The sequence below is a fragment of the Gopherus evgoodei genome, chromosome 1, assembly GCF_007399415.2.
Source record: "Gopherus evgoodei ecotype Sinaloan lineage chromosome 1, rGopEvg1_v1.p, whole genome shotgun sequence".
Lineage (NCBI taxonomy): Eukaryota > Metazoa > Chordata > Testudines > Testudinidae > Gopherus > Gopherus evgoodei.
In genome coordinates, this window is record NC_044322.1 from 221,781,591 (window position 1) to 221,793,721 (window position 12,131).

A 12,131-nucleotide genomic window follows, 5' to 3' on the forward strand; every position below is an offset into this window, starting at 1 on the left:
AAACAAGCACAGGCAAAACTCTCCAAGAACAGAGGGGCAGTTCACACTTCATCAGGGCATGTATGGAACAAACCCAGCCCAGACTCACAGGTACAAAATACACTGGCATAGGCAGCAACAAAGGATCTGTTGGACTCTCGAATGAGTCATTCCCCTTTCCTTGGTCAGTTTGGGACTACGATGAGGTAATGCTCACCTGACTCTCAAGGAGTGGGATGCAAAGCCTAGAGGGAAGAAAGAACATGATAAAAAGGAGAGAAGTTTGCAATGTGATCTCTCTTCTAACTCCAGCTACAGAAACCACCACCAAGCAACTGGAGCACTGATCAAAGGAGAGAGCCTTGATGAAGGGCAACCAGCCAGCCTGTGGTGAGAAGCATCTAAGTTTGTAAGGGCACTGAAAGTGTTCCGATCTGCTCAGAATGGGTTTTGCTTTTATTTAATTTGACCAACTCTGACTTCTTGTGTTTTGACTTATAATCACTTAAAATCTATCTTTTGTAGTTAATTAATTTGTTCATTTATTCTGCCTGAAGCAGTGCATTTGGTTTGAAGCCTGTCAGAGATTCTGTCACGGAGTTGGAGGAGACAAGGCCCTGCACCCCCACCTTCCTGGGATTCACCATGACTCTCAGCCAGCCAGTAAAACAGAAGGTTTATTTAGACGACGGAAACACAGTCCAAGACAGGTCTTGCAGGTACAGACAACAGGACCTCCTCAGTTAGGTCCATCTTGTGGTGGGGGGAGGGGGGCAGGGAGGCCAGAGCCCTGCCTGGGCTCCCCTCCCTCTTCCCAGCCAGCTCCAAACTGAAAACTCTCACCTTTGTCTCTTTCCCGGGCCAGGAGATCACCTGATCTCTTTGTCCCCTTCACAGAGGAGGGGCCCAGGCCATCAGTTGCCAGGAGACAGAGTGTTGGCCATTCTCTGTGCAGACAGGTTCACACTGCCTCCCTAGGGCTCTGCAACAATCACACACCCCTAGACACTCGAGAAATTCATAGGGGAAACTGACGCACCCACACAGCACTCTGAGAAAATATTAAGAATATTCCCACTTTGTCACATCCTCCTCTTGGGATAACAAGCCTGATGCATATCAATTTCTTTGTTAAATTGACAAACTCATATAAGCTTGCAGCATCCAGAGGGCATAACTGGACACTGCAAGATGGAGGTTCCCAGGATTGTGTCTGGGACCGCAGATATTGGCTAGTGTCATTTGGTTGCACAATCCAAGCAGCAGCTGGCCAAAAATGCTCACTCAAGTAGCTAGGGGCAGCTTACATGCTAGAGGCTGTGCGTGAACAGCCCAGGAGTGGGGGTTCTCACAGCAGAACAGAGATTGGAGTGACCTAGCAGATCAACAGTCCAGATAACACCAGGGGAACATTACAATCACACTGCAGTTGCGTCTCATCCATGTAGTTTCTTTGAAAACTGAACCATTTGAATGTATTGCTTATTTCCATAATGCCAGCAATTATCAAATGATAAGATGCAAAATTCAAACCTGGAGTTAGAGCTTGTCTACACAGAGAACTGGACTGACATAGTGCGGAAAGACACCGCCTCCCTCTCACATGGCCTAGTGCTTCCCCTTCTGGCAGTGGTGGGATTTGGGGTAAATCAGCCTCACACTGGACAGAATTTATCTTCCCACTCTGTTTATTTAGCACTATTTTCAAAGTAGGCCTCTGGGCAGGCCCAAGGAGTGCTCCTTAACTAAACGAAAGAAACAAATTCACTAACACAAAATAAAGGGAGATACCTATTCATGCCCCCTGTCTGAGTGGTATTGTCCTGTTATTGGCCCTGCGATGCCAATCCTTCCCCTAAACAGGCAGTGAGTGTGGTTGTTTCCCCTTTAGGGAGGAGATCAGCCTCTCACTCAGCCTGGAGAAGCCTTTCTTGCTCTGCTGCCATTAGCTCTGCAGCAGCTTCTCTCTCCTCCTCCACTCTCACCAGAGGAGGGATTTTTAAATGTCTCAGGCATCCCCTAACTGGACTCACATGACCCTAGTTGACCCTTCTCAGCTTATACGGAAAAAGGCCTTTATTATTCCAAAGGCTATACCACCTTCCACCACTCTCTTACAGCTGTCCAGCCTGATTTTGTCACAAAAGCTATTGTGGAATAAGCTATTCCGCAATAGCTATTCCAGTTGCCACAATTATAGATGAAAACCAGCTGCCAACTTCTGATCTGGTTCTGAATTTCTCACCCCTCTCCAAACTTTGGAAAGGGTTAGGTGGCTCTGATGGGAGGGGTTAGGGTGGGGTGGGGACTTATTCAGGTTCATCTCATTGTTTAGGCTACCCGTAGTTCAACCTGAATTGTTCCTTACTACTTGTCCAGGTAAGTCTCTCATCCTGGTTACTGCAACGCTTTACTTTGTGTTAATCATCCAACCTCTGCAGCTTCAATGAAATCACTGTCCTCAGCATGAACTGAGCTCCATCAGGCTCAGACTCTGATGTATTTAATTTTACTTATTATTATGTTAGTGTTTGTTCTTAAATTACATCCTAATTAAATTACAAGAAAGCTTGTCTCTCTTACCAACAGAAGTTGGTCCAATAAAAGATTTCCTATGTTCTACCAGTTCTGAAGTGTGGGGCTTCCACCTCCTCTGTGTAGGCTAAAATTTACCGGCCCCACTCCTAGAGTGCAAGTTTGGCAAGAAAAGCACATGCAGGATTGGGCCCCTGTATTTGGGCATTTATCTCTATTTGCATTTATGTTATTGTTTTCAACGCACTGTATTGATTTCTGATGAGCCTATTGTAAAAAATGAAGAGTTTTATTAAAAAACAGCTTGAGGTTGTCATGCTGGTAGCTGCCCTTAAGGGAAATAGAAGTGAGACTGGAAAAAGTACTGATAAGGCAAAGATATTAATTTTTTGTACTGAGCATAGCATGCTCACTGCTTCATTTTGCACACCGCAGATACATGCACTGGGCCAAAATCATGCTTGGTATAAGTTGACACAGCAACAGAGGAGAGAAGTGTTGCTTTTTTTTTAATTAGGGAAATGTAGTTGTACAACCATAAGAATTGGCAGGAGGCCTCACAGACAGCTAAAGAACCTGAAATGACTACTGACAATATACATAATAAATTGACTAGATTTCAAATTGAGGTTGTCTCTTTAGTAATACCTGTCTTTAACCTATGGATCTCAAATACCTTACACTAACAAATTAAATCTCCAATCTAAATTAATTAGTCCTTTCATTAAAAACAGGAGAAGGCCATGAATCGATCGATTCTAAAACTATATGGGGTTTTATGTCATTTGTCCAATAAAACAGCAGAAACCAGAAGTAAAAATCAGTAGGACAACTATGTACTGGGAAATCTCATTGCTAGCTCCTGCAGTACCAGCCACATAAACTCCTAGCCCTTACAGTAAGTCACCAGTTCAGAAATGGGCAGCTCTAGAGTAAATTGCATATATGCAAATACGGAGATGAGAAACAATTTTCAAACCAATTAGAAATCATTGCTGACTGTAAGCCAGACAGACATGTAAGCAGATAACCAGGTATCAGGTTGCTGCAGAAGGATCTTCAGTGGAGAGGTCAGTCTTCCGAAAGGTAACTGAGAGCTCTCTCTCTCTCTCTCTCTCTCTCTCTCTCTCTCTGTAGCTCACTAAAACTGAAGGGGGGATAATCTTTTGACTAAAATAAGGAATTGTGAATTAAAAAGATTTAAGGTGTCATCTTGGTTTGTTACTGTAAAACTGGCATACAGAGCTCCCATATCCTGTCTGCTGGCATATGGCTTTGGCACTCAGCCCATTACAATGTTTTAGACCTCTTCAGCTGAGAAGTTTAATCTCTCCCTCATTCTCAGCAGAGGGAAGATATTGCTGTATGTGTGAGACTGTTAGCTGAGTTTGTGGTTTTCAGTTGTTAGTGTTTGGTTTCTACTTAGTGTTTCTTAGGTTCTGTCCAGAAATATCTGGATGTTGATAGTTGCTGGCAGACAAAAATCAATGGATGACAGATGGACAGGTGTTTAGCGGGTTCTTTCAGTTACCTGCTCAGCTCTGGTTTCATTTTGGATGTTGTGGCAAGATCAGCTGATCAGGTCTTTAATTCATCAGTCTGGTGATTCTCAGGTACAGCTTGCTTCGCAGACCACGGCTTCTTAGGCTCCACGTCAGGATAATGGAATCTCTGGCCCTTCAGCAGTTGGCAACAAAATCTTTCTCTCTCACCCATACATGCACGCACGCACACATACACACAAACAATAAAGCCTTTGACTCAGGATATTTTCCTCTCTGATGAGATATATGGCAATCTCTTTTTCTGAAGTGTTAAAGCTAGGCTGTCCAGGCTTTCTTAATTATAAAACTTTAGAGAAGACTTGGAAGTCACCTTTCTGAAAAAGTTTGAATAATAAGGGTTGAAATGCCAAGGAGGGGAGGAACTTTGTAAGTGATCAATGAGGGTATAAAAAGAAGAAAATAGGAAAAAAACTTAGCAAAGGAAAAATAGGTTGCCTATTTGAGAAACATTTGAGAAGGGGAAATGGCCATATGGTTAAATCACAGACCTCGGCATCAGGAAACTTGGGCTCTGTTCTTGGCTTTGCCATAGGCTTCCTAGTTGAATGTGGCAAGTCACTTCACCTATGTTGTTTGTCTCAGTTTTCCCATCTGTAAAATGCAAATAATATTGCTCACCTGGGTGTTAAGATTATTTCATCAATGTTTGTAAAATCTGCAGAACTTTGGATGGAAGATGCTTTAGAAATTCACAGTATTGAGTCAAATCTGTTGAGACTGTGGAATTGTCTCCAAAGAGAAGAGAGATTCTCTAAAAAGACTTTGTATATTAGAAATCAAAATAAATAGTTATTAAAATTAAATAGGCTGGTCAAACTGGTGTTGCAGCATTCTAGGAACTCTCTCTTTTGCTTCTCATACGTCTCCTTTTGTCTGGAATCCTCTGACTGCTTAGATTGTCCTTGCTTTTTCCTTGGTCTCAGTTCAGTGGCTCTTTGATTCCTGATGGTTCTGTCTCAGGGTTTCTCTCTGCCCTTTTACCCACTCCCTTAGCCTTTCCTGATAAGTGCTTCCTCCCTTGACATATTATCCACATAGTATTAGCTCTGTGAGGGTTGAACAAGATAATTAAAAGATTGCAAGCAGGATGGAGTGACCTTGTTCAGCAGACACAGCCTAAAACAGACATTTTAGTGACTTAAGAAAGGTAACTAGTAAAATGTTAGACAAGTATCTGAAATCTCTTAATATGGAAAATTTTAAACCCTTTTTTGGGGGAATTGGGTGCATTGTTCCTACAGCCTCCTTTACAGACAGGTTATCAGGGAACAGGGTAAAGTTGTCTAATATAGGGCAGGGTTAATTCTGCAGAGATAGGAGTTTGTGACATTTCACGTCTTGCCCTATGAGAATGAATTCTGTCAATTAGCAGAAAACTCAGTATTCAAGATCCCTAGCAATCTTCAGCATTTCCTGGGAAGGCAATTCCTGGGATAAACTGTAACAAAATCTGCTTATTGGGAAAGATACAGAACAGTGTTCCTGATAATATTCCTGGAACCAGATCACAGAAGTTAAATGTGGGAAATGTCTATTACTCCTGTCTTGATTGCATGGGACTGGACTAGATGACCTGTTGAGGTCCCTTCCAGTCCTATACTTCTATGATTCTATGATATTCGCATGTCTGGAAATCTTCTCTACTTCATTCCTTTTGACCTTATAACTCATTATTTTCAAGGCCTTTATTTACAACACACATATATATTTCCTTAACTAAACTTATTTTTATTATCCTACATGTGCGTAACCTGAACCTCTTGTTCTTAGGTAGATTGTGGAGAGGGCAGGACTGGGGATTTGCTTTACATACACACCTAGCTCCTTTCAGCTGGACACTGAAACTTTCATTTTATTTCTTCACCTGCCACTCAGGCTTCACACAAGATACCCACTATGCCGAACATCTTGATCCTCCCAGCGCTGCTTGTTTTGCTTATGCCTCCTCTCAGACAAGCCCAAGGTAACCTGAACATATTATGAACATCCCTGTCATCACACAGGGATGGATTTGATCCATTCTCTTTCTTTTGCCAGTTTAAGGCTCTCACAATCCTTCCTCTCTTCTGTGCTTCTTACCCAATAAATCCAGTTATTTCAATATTTTTATTATTTGTTACCCTTCTGACAACGTGCTCTCTGCTGTACAAGAATCAGAGAAAAAGGCACAGTTAGTCCCTGTTCCCCTAAATATAGGCTACTTGCAGATCAAGATTTTGGCGTAGGACAATTTTTGTTTTGATTTCTTTTGGAATGAGCTGCTGGTTTAAATTACTGGCATTTAAACCTCCTCTTTGGCAAGTCTCCAAACATGTCTAGGTCTGTTCTGTTTCCTGCATATTCTGGTTAACCTCAGTAACCTTCTCCGTGTGTTTGACCTGTACACACTCTCAGATGCATGTGATCAAGATGGGAAATGAGCTCTGAATATGTGGGAATGTTTCTGAGCTGGACAAGTTCTTGTCTATTCTGATGAACGTCTCTTTTATTTTTACAGAGGATCTAATTGGGGACAAATCTGGTGAGTGTATCCATCCTTTACTATATTCATTTGATTTACCTCCTAAGCAATCAATCAAAATACACCTTTACCCCAATATAAAGCAACCTGATATAATGCGAATTCTGATATAACATGGTAAAGCAATGCTCTGGGGGGGCGGGGCTGAGCACTTCGTCAGATCAAAGCAAGTTCGATATAAAGCGGTTTCACCCATAATGCGGTAAGATTTTTTGGCTCTCAAGGACAGAGTTATGTCAAGGTAGAGGTGTATAATATAGCTCCCGAGCCCTGTAGCAGCTGGAGTGCAGGTTCGGGACGATCCCTATTTATCACACAAGAGCTTGGCCCCTGATGGATGTCACTAATACTTACTCTCATGGCTCCCTAATATCCTTACCTTTCAGTTTTCCGAAGGGTTTCTCCACATCCTAGTGAGAAAAACTATCACTCCCCTCTGAATCCAAGGATGGGCTGGGGTTGGAAGGGAGGCAAAAAATAGAAGCAAATGAGAGCATCATACACTGTGTACATTTTGTTCCCTGATCCCATGGGACTAGAGACCAACGCATAAGGATAACATTGCTGAGGGAGAGTTGTTACCTAATTGTGATACATATTTATATATTATTCTCTTTTGTCTCTCTAAGAGGAATCTGGTGCCTTTGAATCTGGGCAAGCAAGTGAGGAGTTTAGTGGAGAAGCAAGTGGGGAACCTAGTGGACAAGTCAGTGGAGAGTTAGGCTGGGAGCCCAGTGGGCAACCTATGGGTAAGTTAATTCTGTTTCTTTCTGTTACTTTGTTACTGCTGTTACATTTCTCTACTTATCTGCCAAGAGAGACTGACAAGGTGAAAGAGGCCTCTAGTCCACTCCTTGCACCTGAATCCTCCACAATGCACTGAATTTTAGCCTCCTACTCACCCACGACCTAAGCAGCTCCCTGATTTGGCCCTCAGGAAAGGATAGGCTGGGTCCAGTGCCATATAAATGCTCTCCTCAGCTATATATGATCTATCTTGATATCCCTGGATTAAAGGGACTCCCCACTGTAATGAGTGTCATCTGGGCCAACACCAGGGATTGAACCAGGGATCTCCACAGCTAAACATGAGTCATTACAGATTTAACTAAAAAGACAGGATCTCTAGCTCAGAGCGCAAGCAGACTCACATCCTCTGTGGGTTGGGCTGAGAAAGAGACATATAACACTCACTGACCAGTGGGTTACACCACTGCAGGTTTAGTTCTTACTAACATAATAATGATAATGCCTAGCTCTGATGTGGCACTTTCCATCAGTAGATCTCAATGCACTTAATTATTCTAACTATGTAGAGTTTCCAGGATTAAGCCTCTGATTTTTGTTCATTGTAGGTCAATCTAGCCTCCCTGAAGAAAGCAGTGGAAGTGGATCTGACCCCTGTAAGTGGATTTTGCTCTGTCTATTCTGTTGTCATTCCTCTTCTCCTTCAAAAAGATTACAGTCCTGCCATTTCTGCATGCACCATTTGACTCCTCTCGTCTGTCTTAATCAGAGATGGCCTTGAAGGCTAAAGAATCCAGGATGAATTGTCACTGAGGTGTTCCATATTGTAGGTCTCTATCCAATCTATCACTGTTTTGGATGGTGAAGGCATGCTGGCTCCAGACCAAAGAATTCAATTCAATTTTTACCCATGCATCATACCCTTTCTCTTCTTTTAGCATATGAAATAGATTGAAGTGGATGAAACGTCCCCCCCGACTCCCTTCACATCATCAGCTGCATTGAAGGAAAATTCAAGCCTCAAAATGAGAAACACAACTTCACCCTTGAGAAATGAGTGTGTAGAGAAAGAGTGCTGATGAGTTTGTTACATTTCTAATATTTGTGATTATTCTTTTAATAAAGTATTTAGGGTGCATTATATTCTAAAAAGTGATTGTAAAATGGTGACTTTTCATTCAGTAGCTCTGCTGTGTGCATGTATCAAACTCAGAGTGACTGACTTTAATGATTAAAATATGGTTTTCATGTGTGTTCATCCTGAAGAGCCATCACATTTCAGAAGCTGGAATCTATGCCTTCTTCTGCATCATCCACAGAATTATTGACTGAAGTCTGGTTACACCTGTGCAAAGCCATTGATGGGAATGGGACTGCACAAGTGTTACTGAGGGCAGAATTTGTCCTGGAGTGCTTTTATTATTGATGGAGATGTATGGGAAAAAAAGAATCCTGCTTGATTCTTGAAGCTCAGGCTGAGTTTGCAGAGTCAGCAGCTTGAAAAAATACTAAAATTCAAATTAGTCCAATTTCAATGTAAATTATCTATTTCTTTTTCTCTTCTTCTACAATGTTTGATAATGGCAACTTTCCAATAATACTGATTTAAATTAATTGAGATGTATTTACAACTGTGGTTCATTTGGCTATGTGACTGTTATACCTTTGTTTTCTGTGTAACGTGCCTTTAAATTTCTAAGAACTCTGCTGTCTATAGAGAGAGGCAGCAGTTCTGTCTCTGTCTCTCTCACACTCACAGGGTTCTCTCAGGAAGGCTTTACTTTTGTTCTTTCATTTTTCATTTTCAAGTCATGGTGATGGACAGTATCTGTTTATATCTGTGGGGAAAATGCATTAATTTTAATGCAATCTTAACAAAATTGTATATCTATGAATATTAAAAACTCAGTGTCCCTTATAAATGTACTGCACGATTGTTAGGGAACAAGAGGCAACATCTCTCACTGCTCTGATGAGCTGTAGATCAGACAAACCCTGAATAACTGGCAGGGGCGGCTCTAGCCATTTTGCTGCCTCAAGCACGGGGGCATGCAGTGGGGGGCATTCTGCTGGTCGCCGGTCCCGTGGCTCCGGTGGACCCCCCACGGCATGCTGCCCCAAGCACACTCTTGGCATTCTGGGGCCTGGAGCAGCCCCTGATAACTGGTAGATTTCGGCTCCAGACTCAGAAGATCAAAGTATTAGAAGGAACTACAGGGGTCATCTAATCTAACCCCCAGATATCTAGCTCCACAGTCTCTCCTTTGAACTTTCTCTCCTTTGCCACCGTTTCACTCTTCAGCAAATGCTTTTGCCTCAGTAAATAACACTGGAAAAATGTCCAAAGGATAACACAAGGAAAAGCCATGTGCTGGGCACCACATGTGCACTGGGATTCAAGCACTGAAGCTATTTTCTGTCAGTAAGATCCCTTTCCAAACTCCTCTCACCATTGCCTTGCCTGTTTTAATTCGTGATTATTGGAGGATAAGACATTCAAACAGCAACACAGGAAGTGAACAAGTTTTGTGAAGCTGCTTGAAATGTGATGCAGGTAAGGCCCACAGAGTGGCACCAGCAGCAAACAGAAGTACCTTTTAGTTCTTTCATTCTTAGAGATGGCACTTCTTTCTAACCCAGGGCTTGGTTACACTGGCACTTTACAGCGCTGCAACTTTCGCGCTCAGGGGTGTGAAAAAACACCTCCCTGAGCGCTGCAAGATACAGCGCTGTAAAGCCTCAGTGTAATCAATGCCGCAGCACTGGGAGCGCGGTTCTCAGCGCTGCAGGCTACACCCGTAAGGGATGTGGTTTACGTGCAGCGCTGGGAGAGCTCTCTCCCAGCGCTGGCGCTCCGACCACACTCACACTTCAAAGCGCTGTGAAATTTCAAGTGTAGCCATACCCCCAGAAACATGACCAACCTTACGATTTGCAGGGCAAGAACTTGTGATTGGGGGAGAAATGAGGCAATGGGGTGCTTTTCTCTCCAGACCTGCAGGCAGACAGGGGATAAGAAAAGGATTGGGTGAGGAATCCATCCATATGTTACAATTACCAAGTCTATATAAATAGAAGTAATAGTTTGTGGGGCTAAGAGAAGCAACCTCAGTTTGCTCGATCTTTCTGGGTTTGTGGAGAAGGAAGTATGTCACAAGGCTCATGGATTCTGTTATTTACCCTCCTTTTATTTCAGCCTTGTAGCATTCCTGCTCACTTCAAAAAGAGGATGTAGCCATGAAAAATGGGATATACCCAATGAGAAAATGTTACACAATGAGAGAAGCACACAACACCAGGCAGTCAGCAAATGGGAGAGGGCAACTGGAGTATAACACCGCCAGTCAGCAGTGGGACACGGCAACATGTGTTAATATGGAGCCATTAGCAGGAAGACAGAGCAATACAAAGAGGGTGACCCCAGGGCACCAGCAAGGGCAATGGGAGGATTGAAGCGAGGCATTCAGCAGGCAGAGAGGGCAGCTGGAGTGCAAGTTCAGGAGAGTGATTAGGACATATCTTCTAAAGACATATCTTCTAAAGACATATCTTCTAAAGACAATGTATTTTTCTTCTAATCCAGAGAACAGAAGTCATAACTTGTTTTTTATTTTGAACTCATTGGAGACTCTCAAAGTTTGAGATTGAGTGAGTTATGAAGATCTCATTAAAACACTACAAATGTAAAAAAAAAAAAAAAATCTACACAGCAAAAGCTGCACATAAGATAGCCTACCTAAGCCTTCTTGAATCCAGCTAGTGCAGGGACCAATAGCTATGAAGACAGTGCAGTGCAGGCTTCAGCACAGATAGCATAAGCATGCTACACCCTGGGTACATACTGAGCTCGCTAGCCCACTCTGAAGCCTACACTGCACTATCTTCACTGCTATTTGTACCTGCACTAGCTGGATTCAAGTTATCTCAGGTAACTCAGCCATAGCCACACTGGGCAGACATACACTAGTTTAGTGAGAATCTACCCTGTAGTGCTGGCACAATTCTCCATTCCCATCCCTTTTCACTGCAAGAGGAACAAAATTGCCTCTCCTTTCTCCCAGTGTCTTATCCCTGGGGTCATTAACAACTATGTAACAGAACCAGTCAAGCAGGATGAGATCAGCTTGTCAGTTTCTCATGACAGCTGGAAACTCTGGTTTGCTCACTTTTTAATTCATGGTTCCAAGGTCCCACACTGACTGAAAAAATGTCCCTCACCAATGGCACAGGGTTACAATGCCATTCAATTTTTTATTTTTTTTTTAGTGGGAGGAATAGGAATGGGGTCCCTGCTTGGGGCAAGGACTATAATTTGCCCCACCCCTCAAGAAATATCTGAACTGGCACCACTGCCCCTCATCCCCATAACTTCTCATCACCAGTCCTAATGTTTAAGATCTGGGCTGCATGAGCAAGAGAACTTTGGGCCAAATTCTGTACTCATTTACACTAAGGTAAATCTAGAATAACTTCACACCGGTGCTTATGTCGGTGTAATTTATGTTACTCAAGAGGGTGGAATAATCATATCCTTGAGTGACGTAAGTTATATCCCCATACATGGTAGTGTAGACATAGCCTCAGCCTACAGCAACAAGAGGAATTTTTCCATCACTGGCTATGTCTACACCTCCACTTATGTCGGCAAAATTTATGTTGCTCGGGGTGTGAATATTCCACCCCCGTGAGCAACATAAGTTACACCACACGTGCAGTAGTGGTGCATCTGTATCGGTATAGCAGTGCCACTGCAGTGCTGTATGTGCAGACATGGCCACTGTAGA

General features: G+C 42.8%; 1 protein-coding gene across 2 annotated transcripts; it reads left to right on the top strand.

Annotated features, from left to right (window-relative positions):
- Positions 1-2: 2 nt before the first annotated feature.
- Positions 3-8,935, top strand: LOC115636865 (chondroitin proteoglycan 3-like). Of its 2 annotated transcripts, none has more exons than XM_030537524.1 (6): positions 3-369; positions 5,955-6,042; positions 6,577-6,600; positions 7,230-7,349; positions 7,956-8,003; positions 8,286-8,935. In XM_030537524.1, the coding sequence occupies exons 2-6, from the start codon at positions 5,976-5,978 to the stop codon at positions 8,300-8,302; spliced, it is 276 nt and encodes a 91-aa protein (XP_030393384.1). In that variant the 5' UTR covers positions 3-369; positions 5,955-5,975; the 3' UTR covers positions 8,303-8,935. The 2 variants fall into 2 exon arrangements, with proteins under 2 accessions (XP_030393384.1, XP_030393394.1); XM_030537534.1 differs by lacking the exon at positions 3-369 and adding an exon at positions 3,217-3,600.
- Positions 8,936-12,131: the final 3,196 nt, after the last annotated feature.

Excerpts from the sequence above, each read along its gene's own strand:
- LOC115636865 (XM_030537524.1), top strand. The coding sequence starts at position 5,976 with ATGCCGAACATCTTGATCCTCCCAGCGCTGCTTGTTTTGCTTATGCCT. Across the intron at positions 6,601-7,229 it reads TCTAATTGGGGACAAATCTG|AGGAATCTGGTGCCTTTGAA; the intron begins GTGAGTGTATCC and ends TGTCTCTCTAAG. Across the intron at positions 7,350-7,955 it reads GCCCAGTGGGCAACCTATGG|GTCAATCTAGCCTCCCTGAA; the intron begins GTAAGTTAATTC and ends TGTTCATTGTAG.